The sequence below is a fragment of the Sus scrofa genome, chromosome 5 (assembly GCF_054392235.1).
Source record: "Sus scrofa isolate SSC_HxYL_T2T_F1_AM1 chromosome 5, Sscrofa_HxYL_maternal_Yorkshire_Landrace_v2.0, whole genome shotgun sequence".
Taxonomy (NCBI): domain Eukaryota; kingdom Metazoa; phylum Chordata; class Mammalia; order Artiodactyla; family Suidae; genus Sus; species Sus scrofa.
This window is the reverse complement of record NC_139387.1, coordinates 61271327-61297801: the sequence shown is the minus strand read 5'-3', so window position 1 is coordinate 61297801 and position 26475 is coordinate 61271327. Positions and strand designations below refer to the sequence as shown.

Genomic DNA, 26475 nt, shown 5'->3' with positions numbered 1-26475 from the left:
TTTCCTCTGCAGGGAGTGCCTGGTCCTAATGTGGGTCCAGCTCCCTGCCTCCACACAAACATTCCTGGCAGGCACTCCGCCAATTAAATTGAATGTCCCTATTTCTGTTTCTCCCATGTACTCCACCAAGCAGGACACAGAGGGGAAAACTGTAGGAGGTTGAGACAAGGCATGGGGATGCAGCACCAAGATATGACTTTAGCTCACACTCCACCATCTATTAGGCCCCCAAGCAACTGTCAGGTCATCGTTACTCCTAGAAGATTTAAATAACCTGCTGTGCCTCCTGTCAAGGAGATTTTTAATGAGTTAGTGGCAGAAGTCCAGAGAGGTGGGGAGGCTATCACAGAAGAGTAAACAAGGTCTCAGGAAAAGAGAGACAGCCATTAGAGATCAAGTCTCCAGGAGGAAGGCATGATGACCAAGGATTCATTCTGAGATGGAATACAAGTAATGATGATCCAGTCTTGCTCCAGTTGGGGCAAGAAGGAATCAGAAAGAGTAGTAAGTCTAATTGTCTACCGTAATCTGAGAGATGAGATAAAGTCGAAGTTTTAGAAGCAGAGCATTAAGATATCGGACATAACAAACCAAGCTTAACACAGATATTCCTGATGTAATGATGTGGATAAGAAGATAGCTTTAGCAGAGAGATGTCTTCAAACAGTGTAGCATTCAGGGTGAATACTTAGGACAGATCTTGGAAACAGACCCCAAGATACATATATTTTACCCTGTTCTGAGCTTTTAAATGCTTGGTATTACAATAAGAAATATTGAAATAGGTTAAGAGAAACTACTTAAACAGAATCTTAGGAAGTTAGCAAGACTTTTGGTTTTTATATTACATTGTAAATAATGATTCAGCCAATAGCTATGAACTATTTTCAAAGATCTAGGCACTATGAATTTTATAGCTCATTCACTCAGTCATTTGCTACCTATTTATTTACTTAGTCAAGTACTGTGTTAAGTATAGGACTTTTATGAAAGGAAGGAATGCTATGAGAGGAAGGCATAGATATGAAAGGAAAGAAACAAAAAAAAGGAAGGCCCAACCTCAAGTGAGGATTTAAAAATTTTAATTGCAGAAGTTTCTGTTGTGGCTCAGTGGTAACGAACTCTACTAGAATCCATGAGGTTGTGGGTTTGATCCCTGGCCTCGCTCAGTGGGTTAAGGATCTGGTGTTGCCATGAGCTGTGGTGTAGATCGCAGATACGCCAATCTGACGTTGTTGTGGCTGTGGTGTAGACTGGCAGCTGCAGCTCTGATTTGATGCTCCGATTCGACCCCTAGCCTGGGAACCTCCATATGCTGCAGGTGGCCCTGAAAAAAATAAAAATGAAAACAATTGGATATTCAAGAATCTCATTAAAGACACTCATTGAAACGGAAACCCAAACCTTTAGTTTCTAAATGCTTGGTTAAGGCTGGTTCCCCTTCTGTGATTTGGAGTTTATTCCTCAATGGGGAATCCTTGAATGTTTTAAGGAAAAAAGTAACATGATCAAAGCAGCTTTACAGAAAGGTTAACTACAACAGTGATGATATACAGGGTGAAGGAAGGAAGTGGGAAGACTGGGACATCAAAATAATTAAAATCTAATTATAGTAAGTTAGGAATAAAGATCTGTGGTTGCAGATGAACCAGGGAAAATAGGGAGGATATTGATCTTGCTACTTTACTTGGATTTGAAGATGACAAGGGAGACACTAGAGAAAAGTATCACTTAATACTGTTTTAACAAGTTGGAAAAAAATCAGTTTTGGAGTGATGAAGAAGGACAAGGTAGATTTTGGGTAGAGTTTCTACAAAGGTGCCTATGGAAATAGTCACAGGTCACTAAGCTGAGGTTGTAAGGATGAATCAGAAAGTCTCATTTGGGAGACATCTACATCAGTGCTTCTCATTTGGGATCAATTATGCTTCCCTTCTGCCCCCTGGTGACATTTAGCAATGTCTGGGGACATTTTTGGTTGTCACCACCGGGAAGATGGTGCTATCACAATCTGGTAGGCAGAGGTCAGTGATATGGTTAAAATATCCTCAATGCTCAGAACAGCCCCCTGCAACAAAGAATTATTTGGTTCCAAATGCCAATAGTGCCAAAGTTTCAAAATCCTGCTCATAAATGTCATAGTACATTCAAGGTGTCTTGTCCAATCAGTGCATATAGTGCATTCCTGTTCAATTCATAGAAAATAAAAGTAGTTACAAACATTTATTGAATTTTACTCTATTTCAGGTACTATCCTCACATCACATGGTTTATTTTATTAATCTTTTGAATTCTATGAGATAGATCTTGCCTTTATCCTCATTTAACAGATTGAGAAACTGATCCACAGAACACTTAAGATATATATCAAAAGCCACATAGTTGGCAAATTGGGGTGCCCAGATCATGAGCAGAAAGTCCTTTTCCAGAATCATGATTCTGACCACTAAGATGGAGAATACAGTAATTATAGGTATGGTTACCCCCAAGCCCAATGGTAGAAAAATTACAGAGAACAAAACCAATGGATTCTCTTCATTCTTCTCTCTCACACACACATGCGTGCGTGCACAAAATCCACTCTATCAAATATCAACAGCAGTGTTTTTCTGTGTCACAGAAAATTCCATCATGCCACTGACACATTTCAGAGCTCCTCCTCCTGAGGGAGGGTTTCGAGGTGGGAAAGGATACCTTGAGCTCCATCTAAAGCAGCAGTTTTGACAGTCTAAGCATTTTGATGTATGTGTGTCCAGATGTATTTTTATCTGTTTTGTGAATAAATAATAACCATATTTTCCTAATGACATATTTTTGCCATGTAAATTAGAATGTAATAAAAGTTAGGCCTATAGTAATATGTATCACAGCTTCTTACCTTCCAATATACTTTCCTGGAGGCCAAAGACAGACATAAAATTAAAGCTAATGACACTGGGGAAGCACTGGATATTTATATGTGAGTATCCCTGTGATTCAGAATAAAAATATTTGTTGAAAACTACTGATTTGATAGTTAGAGTGTATTCACCAAGATAAGCATTTAATTCCCCAATTTTGACTTTTAAATCATCCACTTTAAATATAAATTACACGAACATCTCTCATTTTATCAAACTAGAATGCATAGTTTTAGTACAGTTTACTCCATTTGGTCACAAAGTTAGAATCTATTTCTCTGAAGTATGGCATTTTCACTTTTTAAAACAGTGTACTCAGTCTTCACATTTATTAAGAAATAAAATATCCATAAGAAAAAAAGGCAGAAAAGAAGGGGAGAAGTTCTGAAGCCAGAATGGGAAAGTGCAGGGGGCGGGGGGGAGAGGATTGCCAGGGCAAGCTAGGAAGAGGGAAGCCAGAGGCCTCTTCATTCAATGTCCTTGATCTACCCATCAGGAGGCAACCTGGACAACTTTGGGGGCTCCGTAGAACACAATTTTAAAAGGATTATCCAAAATATATTAGGCTAATTTAGATAATAAAATTACTATAACTATCTTAAAATCTTGTTGGCACATTAAAGTTGTAGGTCTAATTGACATTTTAATTAAATTCTGTTGGAAAATATGCTATTATATAATATTCATTTACATATCATTAACTGCTACCTCTTACTGTATGGTTAAACTTGAACTTTCTGATTTTCAAGTGGTGTACGTTATCCTGAGGCACTCCATTCCTTTCTCTGCTAGTGGCTTATGTTCATCTCTTGACCATTTCTGTCAAAAATGCAAATTGAGATTCTATTATAGAAAAACCTAGAGTAAATTATACTTAATGGGCTTTTAAAGGTAGTTCTCTGACACAACACTCAATTTAAAATGGACAGTTTTCATCTTTTAAGCTGTATTTTGGGCTTATTTTTGAGCAGTGATGTATTCCTTTTGATTGTTCTCTTATTTTCTGATAAACAGTGACTGTAATAAATCTTGATCCTGCCTTTGGTCTAGATAGTTAGTAGCTGTGTATTTGTTTTCTTTGATAGCAACACACATTAATATTTATAACCGTTTTTCTTTGCAGCATCTCCCAGATGGCTCTGTGCCCAGTGCACATGTTGAATTTTATCTTCTACCATACCCCAGTGAAGTTCGTAGGAGGAAAACAAAATCTGTTCCAAAATGTACCAACCCCACTTACAATGAAATTGTAAGTATGATTCATCTCTTGTCCAGTTGTTTTGTATTTTTCTTTCCATTTTTCAGCTTAACAACCAAATATGGAAAATTTGCAGTAATCGGCAGCATTATTCCATAAAGGGAAGACATTTCCCAAAATAGCCACTGTGTGCTGATCACTGTTCTTGATGCTATAGGAACTGGAAAATACAGAAACTGCTCTCAAAGTGCTTATGAACCAATTTTCAAATTGTGGCAGCCTTCAGCAAGAGCACAAGACTATATGGCATTTGTTTCACCTACTAACATTATCCCTGACTTCATCTTATTTTTTCTAACCTTATTTTTCTTTACCTGGTTTTCCTTACTTAATAACTTTATTATAGTCTAATCTGAGTATAACAATAAACTTCATAAAATCTCTTTGAAAAGCTGATCAAAATAAGTACAAAACACAAATTAATTTATGTCATGTACAGCTAATTCATTTGTATTATATGATTGAGCATCCTATTCCCTAATTCTTTCTAAGGCAAACCATATATTCATTCTCTTGATTCCATCCTTTCCCATCTCCTCTGTTTCTTGCTCTGCTGATTATCTGCTCACCTTTTATTTCATTTTGTTTTGTTTTTTAATGGCCACACCCATTGCATATGAAAGTTCCCAGGCCAGGGATTGAGTCTGAGCTACAGCTACAACCTATGCTACAGCTGTGGCAACGCCAGACCCTTTAACCCACTGCTCTGGGCAGGGATCAAACCTGTGCCTCTGCAGTGACCCAAGCCACCATAGTCGAATTCTTAACCCACTGTGCCACAACAGGAACTCCCTTGCTCACCTTGTCTTAAGGTTATCTCACCTACTGGATCCTCAACTCAGAAGTATTTAAAAAAAGCAAAACAAACTCCTCAATTCGGCCTTTCTAAAGCATCCAGTTTCTTTCCTTTGCTGTCACCTCCAAACTTTTGCAAAATTAACTCACATTTCCTGCTCTCACTTCATCTCTTCCTTCCCACCCTGTAATTCTTTGCAGTGTAGATTCTGACCTTGACTAATGCTGCTTTATTCAGGCGGCATCAATAGACTCCCAGCTGCTTAGTCTACCAAGCCATCAGGCTCTTCACTCCTACACAGTTAGATGGCAGCACTGTTAACCGCTCCCCATCTCTTTTGTGTGTGTGTGTGTGTGTGTGTGTCTTTTTGCCTTTTCTAGGGACACTCCTGCGGCATATGGAGGTTCCCAGGCTAGGGGTCTAATTGGAGCTGTAGCCACCGGCCTACACGAGCCACAGCAACTCGGGATCCAAGCAGCATCTGCGATCCACACCGCAGTTCACAGCGACACTGGATCCTTAGCCCACTGAGCAAGGCCAGGGATCAAAGCTGCAACCTCATGGTTCCTAGTCAGATTCATTAACCACTGCGCCACGACAGGAACTCCTGCTCCCCATATCTTGACACTTCCCTTTTGCTTCTTGAGTTCTACCTTTTTCTTTTTCTTTTTTTTGCTATTTCTTGGGCCGCTCCCGCCGGCTTTTGGAGGTTCCCAGGCTAGGGGTCGAATCGGAGCTGTAGCCACAGGCCTACGCCAGAGCCACAGCAAGGTGGGATCCGAGCCGCGTCTGCAACCTACACCACAGCTCATGGCAATGCTGGATGGTTAACCCACTGAACAAGGGCAGGGACCGAACCCGCAACCTCATGGTTCCTAGTCAGATTCGTTAACCACTGCGCCATGACGGGAACTCCATTCTACCTTTTTTTTTGAAGTTCTGCCATGATCTATGTGTAACTCTGATAATCTTCTTTTTTAAATTTAATTTTTATTATAGTTGATTTACAGTGTTGTGTCAATTTCTGCTGTAGAGCACAGCAACCCAGACATAACACATAAATACATTCTTTTTCTCATATTATCTTCCATCATATTCTGTCCCAAGAGATTGGATATAATTCCCTATGCCATACAGTAGGACCTCATTGTTTATCCATTCTAAATGTAATAGTTTGCATCCACCAACCCCAAACTCCCCATTTATTCCCCCCTATCAAATTACCAATGACAGTCTTCACAGAACTAGAACAAAATACTTTAAAGTTTGTATGGAAACATGAAAGACCCCAAATTGCCAAAGCAATATTGAAAAAGAAAAATGGAACTGGAGGAATCAGACTCCCTGACTTCTGACTATACTACAAAGTTAAAGTCATCAAAAGAGTTCTACCTTTTCTTAATTCCTTTCTATTGTCTCTTAACCACTCTCTCATTTTCCTTCATTGATATTCTTCCTCTGAAACTACTGTTTTTTGCTGGAATTCCATGATCTACCTTCATCTCCTTTTGATATATACAGTCAAAATTATCTTATGTGTCTACAAATTTTCATTTATCACCTGTTGGTAAGTTGCATCTGAATTTATTCCTCAAACCCTAGCTTCTCTCCTAAGCTTTAAACCTGTACTTCTGCTCGATTATTAAAGAGCCGCTATAGGATGTCTCCTACGGACTTTTAAACCAGACTTTCCTCCTCTGTTTGCCATCTCAGAAGATACTTTCTAATGACATCACCTTCTCCCTCACTCACATGTCCAGTTAATCCCCAAGTTTTTAAGTTCCACTTGTCCAGTCACCTACCTCTTAAACATCTCCTCTGTCTCAGCACTAATTCTTTGTTTGAGATCCTTGTAATTTTGGCTACTGTAGAAGTCTCCTATCTGCCTCCTATCTTGGGTTTTTCAATTAAGTCATTCAGAATTCTATTTAAGGTGTCAAAAAATACTCATATTATTATTCTATTTAACTTTTTTCAAATGTTCCCTACTGCCTACTGGATAATGTCTACAATCCCAAGCATGGCATTCATAGTCCTTAAAATTTGACTCAGTAGCTTTCCTGAGTTATCTCTCAGAACAGTATCATCCTTATATACCTTAAGAAAAATTTTGTTGTTTTCAGATAATTGTAGATTCACAAGCAGTTAGAAGAAATAATATGTAGATAATTCAAATACCCTTCCATTTCTTTTCAATAATGGTAACATCTTGCTTGGCTATTGACAATATCACAACTAGTAAATTGACAGTGATACAGTCCACTGATCTTATTCAGATTTCATGAGTTTTACATGTGTGGCTTTTGTGACCACCACCGCACTTAAGGTACAGAACATTTAAGGTACAAGGATTCCTGGTTGCTACGCTATCATAGCCACACTCTCCTCCCTCTAATGCCACACCAACCCCTGACATCTGTTAATCTATTCTCTATCTCTATAATTTTGTCATTTCAAATGTAATATAAATCTAATCATACAGTTTGTAACATTTTAAGATTGGGCTTTTTTTCACTGACCAAAATTCCCTAGTGATCCATTCAAGTAGCTGCATGTTTGTCAGTTTTCACTGCTGAATAGCAGTCATGACATGGTGGTATGACAGTTTCTTTAACTGTTCACCCATTAAAGGACATCTGGGTTATTTCTAGCTTGGAGCTATTGCAAGCAAAGCTGCTGTGAACATTGATGTACAGGGTTTTGTGTAAACACATAAGTTGTCATTTCCCTGAGACAAATGCTTAAAATGTAATTACTGGTATGGTAAGGCTGTATATAGTTTTTCAAGAAACCATCACTTTTTCTACGCTCCCACCAGCAATGTTTGTGCCAGTTTCTCTGCATCTTTGCCAGCATCTGGTGTTATTGAAAGGTATAGTGTGAAAGCTCATTGTGCCTTTTGTTTGTTTTTGCTTTTTAGGGCTGCACCCGCAGCATATGGAGGTTCCCAGGCTAGGGGTTGAATTGGAGCTACAGCTGCCAGCCTACACCACAGCCTCAGCAATGCGGGGTGTGAGCTGTGTCTATGACCTACACCACAGCTCAAAGCAATGGCAGATGGGTTTAACCCACTGAGAGAGGCCAGGGTTTGAACCCACATCCTCATGGATCCTAGTTGGGTTTGTTAACCTCTGAGCCACAAAGGGAACTCCACTCATTGTGCTTTTAATTCACACTTATCTAGTAACTAATGATGCAGAATTTCTTTTCATGTGCTTATTTACCCCATCTGCCTATCCTCTTTGCTGAAATGTCTCTTTATACCTTTGTTCATTTTCTAATTAGATAGTTTGCAGTTTTACTCATTTTTATTACTAACTTTTGAGATTATTTATATACTATGGATAATATTCCTTTGTCAGATGTGAGGTTTGCATATATTTTCTCTCAGTCTGTAGCTTGTCTTTTCATCCTCTCTCAGGGTCTTTCACAGAGTAAAAGTTTGCTCATGCCCTTCCTCTGCTCCATACTTAGTCACATTCTCAAGTCACACAGTTTGTCATTCCCTGAATAGTCCCTAGGACCTCTGCAATGGAGCTCATGTAACCCTCTCCTGCCCTTCTCTGCCAACTTTGAGGCTCACCTCAAATACAGACTCTTACACTACACTTACCACCTCTTACTTAGTCCTACACGGTCTTTGCTTCTGGTACACTGAAAACTTCTTGAGGACAAGGAAAATGTCTTACCTTTGTTAGTATCTCCGAAACTTAGCTACTTCTTAAAAGACTTGTGAAATTAAATATTTGGGGTAGCTTTGTAAGGAACACTTTGTGTATATGTGTTTAAAATGTAAACTATCAAATACTTAATATATATTCACGCTTACATATAATTTAGTGAGGAAAGATATTTTGACATTTTATTATTTGTCATGATGTCAACATCTAGAGATATACACCTCTCAACTATATAGAACTAGTTTCTTTACCTTCTGGGTATAAGACCCCATATGTCAATATCAAGAAGTTTCTCAGACTCTATGTTGTACTTCAGCATTTGTAATCTAAGGAAACATATAATGACAAAAAGCCACTAACGATTCAGGAATTTAGGAGTCTGCATTGTGGCTTAGCAGGTTAAGAACCTGACTAGTATCCATAAGGATGCTGGTTCGATCCCTGACATAGGTTAGTGGGTTAAGGATCCAGCATGGCCGCAAGGTGCAGTGTACGTAGGTTGCAGATGCAGCTTAGGCCAGCAGCTGCAGCTTCAATTCAGCCTCTAGGTCTGGGAACTGCTATATAACATGGGTGCAGCTCTAAAAAAAAAAAAAAAAAAAAAAAAAAAAAAAGGAAAATACAGATGTTTAAATAAAATTTGCATTTTATTTTTTTAAGCTATATGTACCATAAAAAAGTGGTAAATGCATATGCATGGAGATTATTTTATAATGCTTTCTATGTTCATAAATTTTCTGATGCCTTGCAAATACTTCTGAATCCTCACACATTCATGGCCCATTGACTGGAAATCATTGTAGTACTTTCACCATCAGCCCTTACTTGTAGCTTGGACATACTTTTTATACATTGAACACATTTTAAATTGTTGCAAAAGTAAGAATACATAGCCCACGGTCTCTGCATAGCAAATTCCAATTTAAACATAACCCAGATGAATAGAAATGTAAATTTATGTGTGGATACGTGACTACTTTAATAGTAATGATCATTGTATCATCAAATTTAGCAGGGAAGCTGGTTGAATTTAGAAAGTGGTAAGGAAAAAAAAGGTAAGAAAAAAAAAAAAAGACTACAGTATTTTTATTTTTCTCCCATTATGCTCTGTCTGTATCAATACAACAAGAATCTTTAGAAGAAATGCCCCCCAAAAAAGTGCACCAGTTTTAACTCTGGTTTTATTTTCTTGCCACCTCAGCTGTTATCGAGGCCCCATCTCTATGAGAAACCCCTCAGTTATTTCCGTGCATTCTCAGAAGCACCTTATACAGTCATCCCTCATCCCTTCATGTCTACAGGGGAGCTGGTTCCCTGGATACCAAAATTCACAGATGCCCAAGTCCTTCATATAAAATGACATAGTATGTGCATATAATGTATCCACATCCTCTCATATATTTTAAATCATCTCTAGATTACATGTAATACTTGATGTAATATAAATGCTATGTAAGTAGTTGCTGGTGTGCAGCAAATTCAACTTTTGCTTTTTAGAACTTTCTGGAATTTTTTTCCCTGAATATTTTTGATTCATGTTTGATTGACACCTGAATGCAGAACCCAGGGATACTGAGGGACAACTTTATGTGCCCTTTCTAGGGAGCCCAGTATGTTATCCCATGGCATCCACCTAATTTTTAACTTCTCCTCCTGCTTTGCTTCCTAATTATTGCTACATCAGCCCCTCTACACACCTGGGATTTCTCAAACTGCCAAAGCCATGCAATATTCCGGGATGTGGGAGAAAACAACCTTATCCCCTTTTTTATATAAATATCTTAGGAAATATACTGCATCATTGATGTCTTACAAAGCTTTTCATGAAAACAGTTCTTTAAATTTTTATTCATAACCCTCTTTCTCCCTGATACCCAGACCTGAGAGAAACTGGGTCAGGAACATGACCTAGTGTCTCTTTGGGATTCACTCTTAAGATATTAAAGCTTAGGTACAGGGCCAAGCTTGTCTACTTGACACTTCCCAAAGTGATTCCCAGCAGGCTTTGCCAGCAGCCTTCCTGAAAACCCCTGTCATATACAGATCCCCGTGGTGGACATGGCCGGGCTCAAGAGGGCGGGGCTGGCAGTCGGAGTGCTAACAGAACTGCCCCTACACGCTTTCAGAAGCAGAGCTGAGCACTGACTCCAATGCCATTGCTCTTTCAATTTTACTGCTTTTGGCATCTGGTTAAAAACTATTGTTTTTTAGTTATTCATTAGAAAGATGGATTCTATTTTAAAACAATTATATTGCTACAGTCAATGTATTTCATATATTGTATTCCTTTCTTAGATATTATCCTACTATAAGGTATAGAGGGGATATTAGAAAGGATAGAAGAATGCTCTGTGTGTTTCTCATACCTTAAAATATCATGCAGAATGTGCATGACTGTCTAGCATAGAGTGAGGGATATGGTACACTCAGTAAGCAATGGCGATTGTTATCTGTATTCTTCTCTCATTTGATACTCACAATATGATGAAAATTCTATTTGCAAATGAAGACATTGAGGCCTTGAGGTAAATATTTTGATCAGGGCTATATAACTAGATTTCAATTCCAGAACTGCCTGACTCCAAAGCCCCAACTGATCCACTACACTCTTCTGTGCTATCACCCTTTCTCTCCACCCACAGAGTTCTGGTCTCACTCACTTTGAACTCTCCCTTTCATTGTCCTGCCTTCTCACCCTTCTTCCCATCAGCCCTAAGCACAGTTCACTTTCCCCTTGCAATTATTAGAATACCCTGCCAGTCATTAAAATATTCTTTAGATTTATTTACTAGACTCCAGTATCAAATATCATACAGTGAGTATTTGTATATAACTCAATAGATATTAAATTACCCCAAACAATTCTTTTTACTTGATGTGACAATTTCAAACCTACAAATTCAGTGTTTGTCAGAAGGCAATTAAGATGACACATGCCTATGGGTAAAAAGTATTATAAAGTGAAATTAAAAGAGTGGTGCATTTTTGGTTCTGTTCATGTCAAGGCAGATATATATTAAATTGTTTAGTCTCAAAGAATATTATCATCTGTGTACTTCTCTAGCATTCCCCACTAATTGCATGGTAAGAAAAAAGTGCTTTTTAAAAAAACATGGATGCAGTAAAGCTATTAAAATAAATATATATCATCTATGATGTGCAATGATTACTCATTTATAAAACTACAGTCACTTTCAAGAAAATAATTTTTAGGAGTTCCCTTGTGGCTCAGTGGTAACCACCCTGTGTAGTATCAATGAGGATGCGGGTTTGATCCCTGATGCTGCTCAGTAGGTTAAGGATCTGGCGTTACTGTGAGCTGTGGGGTGTAGGTCGCAGATGCAGGTCGGATCCTGTGTTGCTGTGGCTGTGGTGTAGGCCCACAGCTGCAGCTCTGATTTGACCCCTAGCCTGGGAACTTCTATTTGCCATGGGTCCAGCTCTAAAAAGAAAAGAAAAAAAAAGAAAGAAAATAACTTTTGCATGAAACACAGGGGAAAAATCCATAAGAAATATAAACCTTGGAGTTCAAATGTTTGTATTTTAACCAGGAAGGCAATAAATTCATAATGATTTATTAGAGAATTTCAGCTTGCTAAATACCTGGGAGACTCAATTTTGTCCACAGCTGTTATCTCCAGTCAACTAAGGCAAACTTCCAAGAAACAACTGTTCTTTATTGCGTATATTTGATGGATCTTTTCCACTTATAATTCATTACTGTTTTCTGGCTTGGTAGTAAGGCTTATAGTCATTATCTCATCTTATTCTCCATCACAGTGCTAAAAAGGTAAATATTATTATCGCCACATTCAAATGAGAAAATACATTCAGATGGCCCCCAACTTATGATGGTTCGACCTGCAATTTTTTTACTTTACAATGCTGCAAAGCAATACACGTTCAGTAGAAACTGTATTTTGAATTTTGATCTTTTCCCAAGTTATTGATATTGCAGGATGATACTCTCTCCTAATGCTGGGCAGTGGCAGCTCCCAGCCATGAAATCACAAGGGTAAACAACCAATACACCTACAACAACTTTTGTACCCATACAACCATTGTGTTTTCTACTTTCAGTATATCATTCAGTAAATTACATGAGACACTCACACTTTATTATTGAAGAGGCTTTGTGTTAGATGACTTTTTTTTTTCTTTTTAGGGCTGTACCTGCGGCATATGGAAGTTTCCAGGCTAAGGGTCGAATAGGAGCTGCAGCTGCAGGCCTGCACCACAGCCACAGTGACATGAGATCCAAGCTGTAACTGTGACCTACGCCACAGCTTGTGGCAACACCTGATCCTTAACTCACAGAGCAAGGCCAGGTATCAAACCCACATCCTCACAGAGACTAGTTGGGTTCTTAACCAGCTAAGCCCCAATGGAAACTCCTGTGTTGGATGATTTTGCCCAGTTCTAGGTTAATGGAAGTGTTCTCAGCATGTTTAAGGTAGGCTAGGCTAAGCTATGATGTTTGATAGATTAGGTATATTAAGTGCATTTTTGGCTTACAATATTTTCAGTTTACCACAGGATTTTTAGGATGTAACTCCACTGCATGTCAAGGAGGATCTGTAGTTGATAACAGATTCATGTAAATATAAATCATTGATATGTTCCCTAGACATTTTTATCTTTAGTGCTAATTTATATGATTCACAGAGTTCCTAAGCCAGATTTTTTTTCAAAAGCCTAGCTTAGAATTATTCCTTTTTTTTTAACACACAGCAATGCTTTGAGGGCCCCTTCATCTATTTTCTCTGTAAAATAAGAGATGAGTTGATCTGCTGAAAGAGTTATGGGGAGGAAAGTGGAAGATCCTTTAGTCAGTTTAAAATAACCACTATAGAGAAAAGGAGAATGAGCTTACTTCTCTGAAGTCCTGGAAAGATAAGCATTTAGGAGATAACAGTGGTTCACAGAGTCCACACTGAGCAACCCATTGCAATTAAAGAAGACGAATTACATTGGTAGACTTTCGAAATTTCTAAGGCAACCCTTAAAATCCTTTACTATCCCAGGGAACTCAATACATTAAATGGAATGAGTTGAATAAGCAATCCTAAGAAACTTAAAAGGTAATCTCCTATCTGAAATGGGAGTAAAATTCTATAAAAGTAGTTAGCCAGAAGCTGTCACATGAAGCAGGGTAGACTAAATTAACATATAATATCATATCTCATGTCTATTGAGTGAATTAGTATTTACTTGATAAGTACAACATTGCTCAGAGCAGCTAACAGATTAATCTTGAACAGAATTTCATTGATAACCTAATGGGTTCATAAATGGTAGGCAAATATGGTGCCATGGGCAGAATCAAAGCTATACACACTGGGAAGGGCTTTCTTCTCAATTTGTTTCCCATGACTCTTTTTTGCATATATAGAGAACGCTTCTTTCTAGCTTGTAGCTTAGCTATAAAAAGCAAGCACATTTGTAGCATCATATGAAACTCCTTTTCTAAATGTGCTATAAGGAGTTTCCTTGGCAACCATGTTGGATTTATACACAGCTCTCCCCTCCTTTTAAGATGGATAGCTAATTTCTTGATAGTACTACACTCTTAAAGTTTCTTTACCACTGCAGGCATCCAGTGGTAATGTCTGACTTACTTCTTGGATATTATAATACATAGTTGAACAGCTCTCTTTTTTAAAAACAGTTGCATGACTAGTAAGTGAAAAAGAGCAAGACACAAAACTGTACTCCTACCATAATTACAGCTCATTTTCTTAAAAAGTGATTATATAGAGAAAACAAAAAGCACATCAAAATGTTAACTATAATTATCTCCTAATGGTAGAAATACAGTTTTTTCCTTTCTTTTTTCTTTTTTTGTCTCATCCCCATATTTTATTTAATGAGCATATATTTACATAACTAAAAATTAAATAATTTTAAATAAATTAAAAGTAACCATAGAGCGACTTCTTCACATGTAGAAGAAAACATTGTTGTACTACATTAAATTAACACAAGGACATCATGGCGATTGGTCTGCTTTTTCCATTAGCCTTCAACAAAGAAAAATGGTGTTCAATGTCCCATATTGCACAGTAAATTCAAGGACAGTTAAAAGGTGATGGGCATTTGAAACTTATTCCTAGAAAATGATTTACAGTCTTATTAAGTTAGGGGTAGACAATCATTAAAGGAATCAGAGTAAATTCTAAGCTTCTTAGAGAAATATTCTGTCATTAAACTCCTTTGTGTTAGCAGATCCTTTAGTTCTTCATAATTAGATTCAGGAATGAAAGATTCTAACATTAACCTGTCTGTTCAAAGGTACAAGATATTAGCATGCAAATATTTTTGTTAAGATAAATGTATTTTAAAAGATGCCTTTAAGCAAATCTGACTCATCTTCTCATCATTCTCTCCCTTTTCAGGTAGTATATGATGAAGTCACAGAGCTCCAAGGACATGTCTTAATGCTTATTGTGAAGAGCAAAACCACGTTTGTAGGAGCAATCAACATCCGACTTTGTAGTGTTCTGCTCAATGAAGAAAAATGGTATCCACTAGGAAACAATATAATTTGAGCATGACTCTGAACATATGCATTTATTAACTACTTGTATTTTTTTCACTTTGGGGCCTCTCTATCACAAGGTCAGGGCATTTATGTTATCAAAGATAGTGTGGTGTGCTAAGGACAAAAAGAAATCAGGATCAGTCTTTTATAGTTATTTATTCTCTATCTGGGTTTCATTATTTTCTTAGAAACTTTTCTCCAATTGATTGTGCAATATTCAATGTGTAAAATAAGGACAGGAGTTCCCATCGTGGCTCAGTGGTTAATGAATCCGACTAGGAACCATGAGGTTGGAGGTTCAAACCCTGGCCTTGCTCAGTGGATTAAGGATCTGGCGTTGCCGTGAGCTGCAGTGTAGGTCACAGATGAGGCTCGGATCCCGCATTGCTATGGCTCGGGTGTAGGCCAGGGACTACACCTCCGATTAGACCCCTAGCCTGGGAACCTCTATATGCCATGTGTGCAGCCCTAGAAAAGGCAAATAAATAAATAAATAAATAAATAAATAAATAAGAAAAGGACATTTAATTTTAATATATCTTTTAAATCAAACATGCATTCACATTTTAATTGTGTGCCTACAATTAAAGGAAATATTTTAATGTATTTTCCAGAAAAGACAAGCAAATAAATAAATCTCACCAATTACTTCATGACTTCAGTATATCTGTAACAACAATTTTTAAATTTGAATTAAATATATACCTTCATATCCACTTACAGTCTAATTTATTGAAGGGATTAGTAAGCTCCAGGAGAATGCTGAATTATTTTCTATCAGAAGAACCAAACGTAAGTACCTGAAATTCTTAAATCCAATTTTTGGATGAAACTATTTTGTAGTTTTTCACCCTCTCCAACACCAACCAATTCGTCATCACCCAACCAGAAGCATTATCACATTTTAAATTTTATTATCCCCTACTTCAAAGATCTCCAACTCTGAAACCCTCCCCTCCAATCAAAACCTCTCTGCACCACAAAAAGTTTTCTTAGTTCTAAACCTACTATCATACTCATCATGACCTGAGTAAATAACCCAACATATTTCTACTTTAAAGGAATTAAATAGGTTTTTTTTTAATTCCTGCCAATTAAATCATTAAAGCTCTTGCTTTAGTCAGTGTTTTCCTCTGTGTGAATAAAAAGTAACTTAAGCCCTTTGTATATGGTCATCTGCAAAACCATGTAATCATGTGAAAGACTGTATGTTTATTCACTGAAAATATTTGAGTGCCTGGTATAGGCTGATATGGGCTCATTTAAAACACGTGATCATGTGAGTCTAGTAAGCCATTAATGCCACTGGGCAATGATTCTGTATGTTTCAGGTCCATTCACTCTCCCTTTCTAATAGACAATTAGAAAAGGGAGAAGGGTGATTGCATATCCTTCTCTCTGCTGAAACCCCAGCACCTACTACCATAATCCTCTCAGCTGATGACTTTGTTTCCTACTTTACTTAGAAACAGGAATCAGTCAAAAAAAAACCTCCACATATTCCACAAGCACATCTATTCTACCCCCTGCCCCCCGCCAGCCAGCAAATTCTGTGTTCCACCTTCCTACTTATTATCATAGAAAAACTACCCATGCTCATACCTAAAACAAGTCACTCAACTTGTACACTTGATCTCAGACCCTCTGACCTACTCACAAACATTACTAGAGTCCTCTATTCAAAAGCATCATTTCTTTATTCTCTACTGGATAATTCAGCATACAACCATGATGTTACATGGATATATGATGATACAACCATTATAAAAAAAATTTCTCTGGGAGTTCCTGCTGTGGCACAGGAAGTTAAGAATCCGACTACAGCAGTTCCACTCTCTGCAGAGGTGCAGGTTAGCTTCCTCAGCCCAGCACAGTGGGTTAAAGGATTTGGCATTGCCACAGCTGTGGCATGGGTCCCAGTTGAGGCTAGGATTCAGTTCCTGGCCTGGGAACTTCCATATGCTGTGGATGCATCCATAAAGTAAAAAAAATAATAATAATTAAAAAAAAATTCTCAGCACCTCTATCTCCTTTCCAAATACTCATCCAATTTCTTTGCAGCAAAAGTCGTCAAAATGGTTGTCTCTAATTTCTGCCTCCAGTTTCTCCCCTCTCATTTTCTCTCAGAGTATTCCAAGGAGGTGTTCGTCCCAAACACTTCAACAAAACTGCTTTTAAAAAAGGTCCTTACTGGAGTTCCCATTTGGCATAGCAGAAAGGAAACTGAGGACACAGGTTCAATCCCTGGCCTTGCTCAGTGGGTTAAGAATCTGGCATTGATCAATAAATCTACCTTTCTCAATACTCTTCATTTGGCTGCCAGAACACAATACCCTCCTTTGCCTTCCTTTTGTAGCATTGATTCCTCCTCAGTCTTCTGTGCAGAAACATCCTCTTCTCCACAACCTCCAGGGCTCACAGCTTGGTCCTCTTCTCCATTAACCTTCACTCCCTAGTGATCTCATCTATTTTTATGGCTTTAAATATCATCCATATGCTGATTATTCCCTGTTTTATAACTCCAACCCAAAGAGTGTCCAAGAGGGAGGAGTAGGAAGACTCGGAACTCACTTCCTCCCATAGGCACACCAAAATTACAACCATTTACAGAGAAACTATCAATGAGAACAACCGGAAGATAGCAGAAGAGATCTACAGCTAGAGGTATAAAGAAGGAATCACAGTGAGATGAACAGGAGGATCTAACACACAGTACAGTCAAGACGCACACCCATGGGCAGGTGATCGCAAGTGGGAGGGTAATCACAATTGCAGAGATTCCTCCAAAAGATCAAGGAGTCAGAGCCCCACATTGAGCTCCCCTGACCAAGGACTGGGAAGATGAGCCCCCCAAATGTCTAAGGCCAGCAGAAGTTGTAGTCAAGAAATTTGGAGGGCTGAAGGAAACAGACTCTGCTCTTAAAAGGTTCACACAAAATCTCACATGCCCTGGGCTGAAGCAGTAATTTTAAAGGAACCCAGGTCAGACCCAGTTGATATCTGAGAGCCTCCTGGAGAGGGAGGAGACAACTAAAAGTCACCCTGGGGACACAGATGCTAGTGGCATCCTTTAGAAGTTTATTCTGCTGCAAGGACACTGGTGCTACCCAGAACCATTTTGGAGTCCTTCTTCTAGCATTATTAGCACTGGGACCTGGTTCCACCCACCAGTAGCTGGCAGTCACTACACTAATAAGGCCTGCAACCAACCAGGCTAGGGGCCAGCCACACTTGCCAGCATTTTCACAGTCCTTGGCCCCACCACAACAGAAGGGCCTGTGTGGACCCCCCCCCCCCGGGCCATCCCTAGAGCACACAGTTCTGGTGAACAGAGGGGACTGTACTGGTAAGAGGACACAACAGGGTGTCTGCTACATGGGACCACTTCTCCAAGATCAGGAAATATATTTGACCTACCTAATACATAGAGATAAAGAGAGAAGCGGACAAAATAAGGTGGCAGAGGAATCTTTTTGAAATGAAGGAACAAGATAAGACCCTAGAAGAAGAGCCAAGGGAAGTGCAGAGAAGCAAGCAATCCAATCAAGAGTTCAAGGTAATGATCATAAACCATGGAGGAGAAATAAGATACACACAGGGAGAATTTCAGCAAAGAGTTAGAAAAGGCAAATAACAAAACAGAACTGAAGAATACAATGACTGAAATTAAAAAATACACTAGACGGAATCAACAATAGAGTACGTGCTACAGAGGAATGGATCAATGAACTGAAAGACAGAATAGAGGAAATCAATGTGATAGATATGACCACATTAACAAATCGAAGAATAAAAATCATATGATCATCTCAGAAGATGTGGAAAAAGCTTTGGGCACAATTCAACATCTATTTATGACAAAAACTCTCAACAAGCTGGTTACAGAGGAAACATACCTCAACATAATAAAGACCACATACGACAAATCCACAGTTAACATACTCAACAGTAAAAGCTGAAAACATTTTCTCTAAGATCAGGAACAAGACAAGGATGCACATTCTCACCACTTTTCAACATAGTATTGGAAGTCCTAGCCACAGAAACCATATAAGATAAAGAAATAAAAGGAATCTGAATTGGAAAGGAAGAAGTAAAACTGTCACTGCAATTAAGATGATACTGCATATAGAAAATCCTAAAGATACCATCAAAAAACATTAGAATTCATCAATGAATTCTCTAAAGTGGAAGGATACAAAATTAATATTCAGCTCTGTTGCATTTCTATGCACTAAAAATGAACTATCAGAAATAGAAATTAAGAAAGCAATACCATCTACACGTATATCAAAAAAAAAAAAAAAAAAAAGGGGGAGTTCCCATCGTGGCACAGTGGTTAACGAATCCGACTAGGAACGATGAGGTTTCGGGTTCGATCCTTGGCCTTGCTCAGTGGGTTAAGGATCCGGCATTGCCGTGAGCTGTGGTGTAGTTTGCAAACGCGGCTGGGATCCCACGTTGCCGTGGCTCTGGTATAGGCAGGTGGCTACAGCTCCGATTAGACTCCTAGCCTGGGAACCTCCATATGCCGTGGGAGCAGCCCTAGAAAAGACAAAAAAGACAAAAAAAAAAAAAAAAAAAAAACAAGGAGTTTCCATCGTGCTTCAGCAGAAATGAATCTGACTGGTACCCATGAGGACATGGTTTCAATCCCTGGCCTTGCTCAGTGGGTTAAGGATCCTGCATTGCCATGAGCTGTGGTGTAGGTTGCAGATGCAGCTTGGATTCCTTGTTGCGGTGGCTGCGGCATAGGCCAGTGGCTACAGCTCCAACTGGACCCCTAGCCTGGGAACCTCCATATGCAGTGGATGTGGCCCTCCCTGAAAAGACAAAAAAAAAAAAAAAAAAAAAAAAAGATATCAAGAAATAAATCTAACAAAGAAGGTAAAAGACCTATACTCAGAAAACTATATGACATGAGATGAAAGAAATTGAAGATGACACAAACAAATGGAAAAATATACTGTGCTCATAACTTGGAAGATATAATATTGTCAAAATAACTGTTATTATCCAAGGCAATCTACAGATTCAATGCAATTTCTATGAAAATATCAACGGAATTTTTCACAGAATTAAAACAAATAATTGTAATATTTGTTTGGAAACACAAAAGACCTTGAGTAGCCAAAACAAACTTGAGACAAAAGAACAACGCTGGAGGTATCACACTCTAGAAAGCTATAGTAATCAAAATAGTACGGTACTAGTGGCTCAAAAAAAGACACATGGGAAGTTCCCTTGTGACACAGTGGGTTAAGGATCTAGTATTGCTGCAGCTATGACTCAGGTTTGGTCCCTGGCCTGGGAACTTCCAGCCACATGCCACAGGTGCAGCAAAAAAAAAAAAAAAAAAAAAAAAAAAAATATATACTTGGACACTTGGATTAACAGAACAGAATAGAGAGCCCTGGAATGAACCCACTCTTATATGGGTAATTAATATATAAAGAAGAGGCCAAGAATATACAATGGGTAAAAGACAGTCTCTTCAATAAATGATGTTGGGAAAACTGGACAGAAAGATGAAAAAGAATCAAACTGGTGTTACACCATGTACAAAGATGAACTCAAAATGAATTAAAGACTTAAATGTAAGACCTAAAACAATAAAAATCCTAGAAGAAAAAACAGGCAATATGCTCTTTGGCATTGATCTTATTTTTTTTTTGAATCCATCTCCTGAGGCAAGGGGAACAAAAGCAAGAGTAAACAAATGGGACTATGTCAAACTAAAAAGCTTTTGCACAATTAGGGAAACTATCAACAAAACAAAAAGGCTATCTAATGAAAGGGAGAAGATATTTGCAAATGATATATCTGGTTAGTGGTTAAAATCCAAAATATACAAAGAATATATACAATCCAACATCAAAAAATAAACAACCCATTTGAAAAACGGGTATAAGGTCTATGGCCATACCACCCTGAATGTGCCCGATCTTGTCTGAAAAATGGGTATAAGACCTGGCTAAATGTTTTTCCCAAGAAGACATACGGATAGGCAAAAGACACATGAAAAGATGCTCAGCACCACTAATCATCAGGGAAATGCAAATCAAAACCACAATGAGGTATCACTTCACACCTGCCAGAATGGCTACTACCAAAAAGACAAGAAGTGTGGACAAGGATGTGGAGAAAAAGGAACCTTCGTGGACTTTTGCTGGGGTTGGAAATTGGTACAGCCACTATGGAAAACAGTATGGAGATTTCTCAGAAAATTAAAAATAGAACTAACATAAAAACCACCAATTCTACTTCCTGGAACTTTTCCAAAGAAAACAAAAACATTATTTAGAAAATATATATGCACCCTTTTGTTCATGTCAGCATTATTTATAATAGCCAAGATATGGAAATAACCTAGGTGCCATCAGAGCACCTAGGTACAATGTATACATACAATGGAATATTACTCAGCTTAAAAAATAAAGAAATTTTTCCACTGGCAACAACGTAGATGGACCTGGGGGATATTAAATTAGGTGAAATAAGTCAAAGAAAGCTAAATACCGTATGATTTCACTTATATGTAGCATCTAAAAAACAAAGAAAATGAACAAAAGAACAAGACAGAACTCATAAAGACAGAGAACAAATAGGTAATTACCAGAGGGGAGGGAGCTAGGAAGAGTGAAACAGGTGAGGGAAATTAAGAGGTATAAATTTCCAGTTACAAAGTAAATGAGTCAAAGGTATGAAATTCACAGCATGAAGAATATAGTCAATTTTATAATATCTCTGTATGGTGACAGATGGTAACAAGACGTATCATGGTGATCATTCTGTAATGCACAGAAATATTGAATCACTATGTTGTACACCTGGAGCTAACATGGAGATCTAGGTCAATTTTAAAAAAATGTAGACACCAAAAGGAAATGCATAAAAGTGTTAACAGTGGTTATCTCTGTGGGTTGGAGATTAGAGGTGATTATTCATTTTCATACTTTTATGTATTTCTAGTTACCTGCAATGTACATGTTTTGCTTGTAAAATTATAAAATATCAAAATAAATATCATTAAAAAATAACTCCAGCCCAGAAACCCTCCCCTATTCTAGAGTTCCCTATCCAACTGCCTACACAATACCCACCTTTAATATCTAAGATCTCAAACTGAGCATGTCCAAAATGGGACTTCTGATCTTTCTCCCCAACCTGTTCTAAAGAGCAAAAAATTTGAAATCATCCTTGATCCACAGCTTCTTGCTCTTTCTCTGAATATAATTCAGTTCATAAGAAACTCCTGTTGGCTCTGCCTTCAAAACTTCCCAAATCAACCACTCACCTCTCCCCATCTGCTTCCTCTCTGGTCCATAGTACTCCTATGATATTCACCCAAATCACCACAATTGCCTTCTCCTAAATAGTCTCCTTGTTTCTGTGTTTACCTTGTCCCTTTATAGTCTATTCTCAAAATAGCAACTTGAGCTTGTTGTTCTGATCAAAACTCTGCAGAGACTTCTCATCTCAGAGTAAAAACACAAACCTTTTTTCCATGTCTGTGGTATGTTTCTATTTGTAGATAGGACCATCTGTGTCATATTTTAGATTCCACATATAAGTGATATCATACGGTATTTGTCTATTTCTGACTTACTTCACTTAATATGAGAATCTCTAGTTCCATTCTTGTTACTGCAAATGACATTATTTTGTCCTTTTCATGGCTGAGTAGTATTCCCTTGTATATATGTACCACATCTTAAATCCATTCATCTGTAGATGGACACTTAGGTTGTTTCCATGTCTTGGCTATTGTGAATAGTTCTATGATGAATGCATGAGTGCATGTATGTTTTTCAGTGTATTGTCTGGATATATGCCCAGGAGTGGGACTGCTAGATCATAGGTAGTTCTATATTTAGTTTTCTGAGGTACCTCCATACTGCTTTCCATAGTAGTTGTACCAATTTGCATTCCCACCAACAGTTAAAGAGGGTACCCTTTTCTCCACACCCTCTCCAGCATTTGTTATTTGTTGACTTGTTAATAATGACCATTCTGACATGTGTGAGATGATAGTTTTGATTTGCATTTTTCTAATAATTAGTGTTGTTGAGCATTTTTTCATGTGCCTGTTGACTAGCCACACATCTTTGGAGAAATGTCTATTTAGGTCTTCTGCCAATTTTTCAATTAGATGGTTAGTTTTTTTGTTGTTGAGTTGTTTGGGTTTATATATTTTGTTTTGTTTTTGTTTTTTTTTTGTTGTTGTTGTTGTTTGCCTTTTCTAGGGCCGCTCCCACAGCATGTGGAGGTTCCCAGGCTAGGGGTCTAATCGGAGTTGTAGCCACCAGCCTAAGGATCAGCAACGCCAGATCCTTAACCCACTGAACAAGGCCGGGGATTGAACCCACAACTTCATGGTTCCTAGTCAGATTTGTTAACCACTGAGCCATGACGGGAACTCCTGAGTTTATATATTTTGGACATTAGGTCCTTGTCTGTTACAACATAATTTGTGAAGATTTTCTCCCATTCTTTTTGTTTTGTTAATGATTTCCTTTGCAGTGCAAAAGCTTGAGTTTAATAGGTCCTATTGGTTTCTATTTATTTTTATTGACCTTATTCTACTGGGTGGATCAAACAAGATGTTGCTGTGATTTCTGTTGAAAAATACTCTGCCTATGTTTTCCTCTAGGAGTTTTACAGTATCTGGCCTTATATTTAGGTCTTTAATCCATTCTGAGTTTATGTTCTAATTTCATTCTTTTACATGTAGCTTTCTAGTTTTCCCAGCACTACTTATTAAAGAGACTATCTTTCCTTAACTATATGTTCTTGCCTCCTTTGTCATAGATTGGTTGACCACAAGTGCTTGGGTTTATTTCTGAGTTTTCTATCCTGTTTCATTGAGCTATATTTCTGTTTTTGTGCCAGTGCCATATTGTTCTAATAACTGTAGCTTTGTAGTATTGTCTGAAGTCAAGGAGCCTGATTCTTCCAGCTCCATTTGTCTTTTTCAATATTGCTTTGGCTATTCTGGGTCTTTTGTGTTTCCATATGAATTTTAAAATATTCTGTTCTAGTTCTTTGAAGAATGTCCTTGGTAATTTGATAGGGATTGCACTGAATCTGTAGATTGCCTTGCATAGTATAGTCATTTTGACAATATTGAGTCTTTGAATCCAACAACATGGTATATTTTTCTATTCGTTTGTGTCATCCTTGATTTCTTTCATCAGCATCTTATACTTTTCAGAATATAGGTCTTTTGTCTCTTCAGGTAGGTTTATTCCTAGGTATTTTATTCTTTTTGATGTGATGGTAAATGGGATGGTTTCTCGGATTTCTCTTTCTACTCTTTCATTATGAGTATATAAAAATACAATTGATTTCTGTTTATTAATTTTGTATCCTGCTACTTTGCCAAATTCATTGATGAGTTCTAACAGTTTTCTGGTAATGTCTTTAGGTTTTTCTAGGTACAGTATTATGTTATCGGCAAACAGTGATAGTTTTACTTCTTTTTTTCCAATATGGATTCCTTTTTCTTCTTTGATTGCCATGGCTAGGACTTCCAAAACTATGTTGAATAGAAGTGATGAAGGTGGACATCCTTGTCTTGTTCTTGATCTTAGTGGAAATATTTTCAGTTTTTCAGCATTAAGAATGATGTTAGCTATGAGTTTGCCATATACGGCTTTTATCAGGTTGAGGTAGGTTCCCTCTATATCCACTTTTTGGAGAGTTTTTATACGAAACAAGTGTTGAATTTTGTCAAAAGATTTTTCTGCATCTACTGAGATGACCATATGGTTTTTATTTTTCAGCTTGTTGATGTGGTGTACCACACTGATTGATTTGCAGATGTTGAAGAATCCTTGCATCCCTGGGATAAATCCCACTTGATAATGGTGTATAATCCTTTTAATATATGTTTGTATTTGGTTTGCTAATTTTTTTTGAGGATTTTTGCATCTATGTTCATCAGTGATATTAGCCTGTAACTTTCTTTTTTTAGTGGTATCCTTCTCTGGTTTTGGTATCAGGGTGATGGTACTCTCAGAATGAGCTTGGGAGTGTTCCTTCTTCTGCTGTTTTTTGGAATAGTTTCAGAAGAATAGGTATTAAGTCTTCTCTGAATGTTTGATAGAACTCACCTGTGTAGCCATCAGGGCCTAGACTTTTGCTTTTTGGAAGTTTTTAAATCACATTTTCAATTTCAGTACTTGTGATTGGTCTAGTCATACTTTGAATTCCTTCCTGGTTCAGTCTTGGTATGTTGTACCTTGGTACGAATCTGTCCATTTCTTCTAGGTTTTCCATTTTATTGGCACAGATTTATGACTGACTCCTCAGAAATACAAAGTATCATAAGAGACTACTACAAGGAACTATGAAAGCACAAACCTTTAAAATAACCTAAAAATAACCTCAAAAGCCCTATGTGATCCATTTTCCCATCAGTCACCTATCTGATTTGAACTCCCATTATATCCTCCTATGCTCAAAACACTCATGAAACACTGGCCACTTTCTCATTCCCTGAGCATTTCAGGCATGCTTCTTCCCTGGAATCATCATCAGACAGCTCCTTCTTTCCATGATGTGCTTATGTCCCATATATCAACCTGCCTATTCTTTCACTTGAATTTTCAAGTCTTAGTCAAATGTTTCCATTTCTGACAGGCCTTCCTCCACTAGTCTGTGTGACATTGTAACTTGCCTTGTCCCCAGATACACACCAGACTCTTCCCACTTGGCTCTCCTTTTTTTCTTAGGTACTTATTTTCTTTGAACATTATATACTTTGTACTTATTTATTTTGCTTATTATTTATGTTTTATCTCCTTTTATTACAACACAAGACTCTAAAGAAGTTTTATTCACTGATGGCACAACTTTAGACCCAGGCAAAAGGCGTTCTTGCCCTGGTGCACTCGCCATGAAGAATCCTGCTTCCTCAAGTTTTGACTATTAGCTAAACACACAGGCCTCATTCCAGACCCTATCACATTTTAGGTTGCTGTAAACCATTATTCCCTGTCTCAACAGCCTTTGCAGGCCTTCTAAGGGTCCATTCACCTGAAGTCAGACGTTTCCACCAGGGTGAGTGATGCCTGAGTTCCAGTGGTGGCTGAAGGAAGGCTACTTGCAGTGCATATGGATGCAGGTTGAACGTGCCAACTGGAGTGTCCACAAATGTGTGAGAGACCAATCATAGTGCAGGAGGGAGCCAGGGACAGTAAGAAAAAGGAGAGGTCCAGGAGAGGTACCAGTCCTTTTTTAAACTACTCATCAAGACATATACTGAATGACTTTATTGGTTCTTTTTTATTGAAGTA

At 38.0% G+C, this 26475-nt stretch overlaps 1 protein-coding gene across 14 annotated transcripts in view; it reads left to right on the top strand.

Annotated features, from left to right (window-relative positions):
- PIK3C2G (phosphatidylinositol-4-phosphate 3-kinase catalytic subunit type 2 gamma) overlaps positions 1-15823 on the top strand; it is a 518046-nt gene extending 502223 nt beyond the window's left edge. For all 14 annotated transcript variants that reach the window (XR_014803777.1, XR_014803780.1, XR_014803778.1 and 11 more), the window contains 2 exons: positions 4024-4149; positions 15030-15823. Coding sequence is in view for 9 of the 14 variants with exons in the window: in XM_084956629.1 (XP_084812755.1) it covers positions 4024-4149; positions 15030-15182 (279 nt within the window). In the remaining 5 variants the exon portion in view is untranslated. The remainder of the gene's footprint in view (positions 1-4023; positions 4150-15029) is intronic.
- Positions 15824-26475: the final 10652 nt, after the last annotated feature.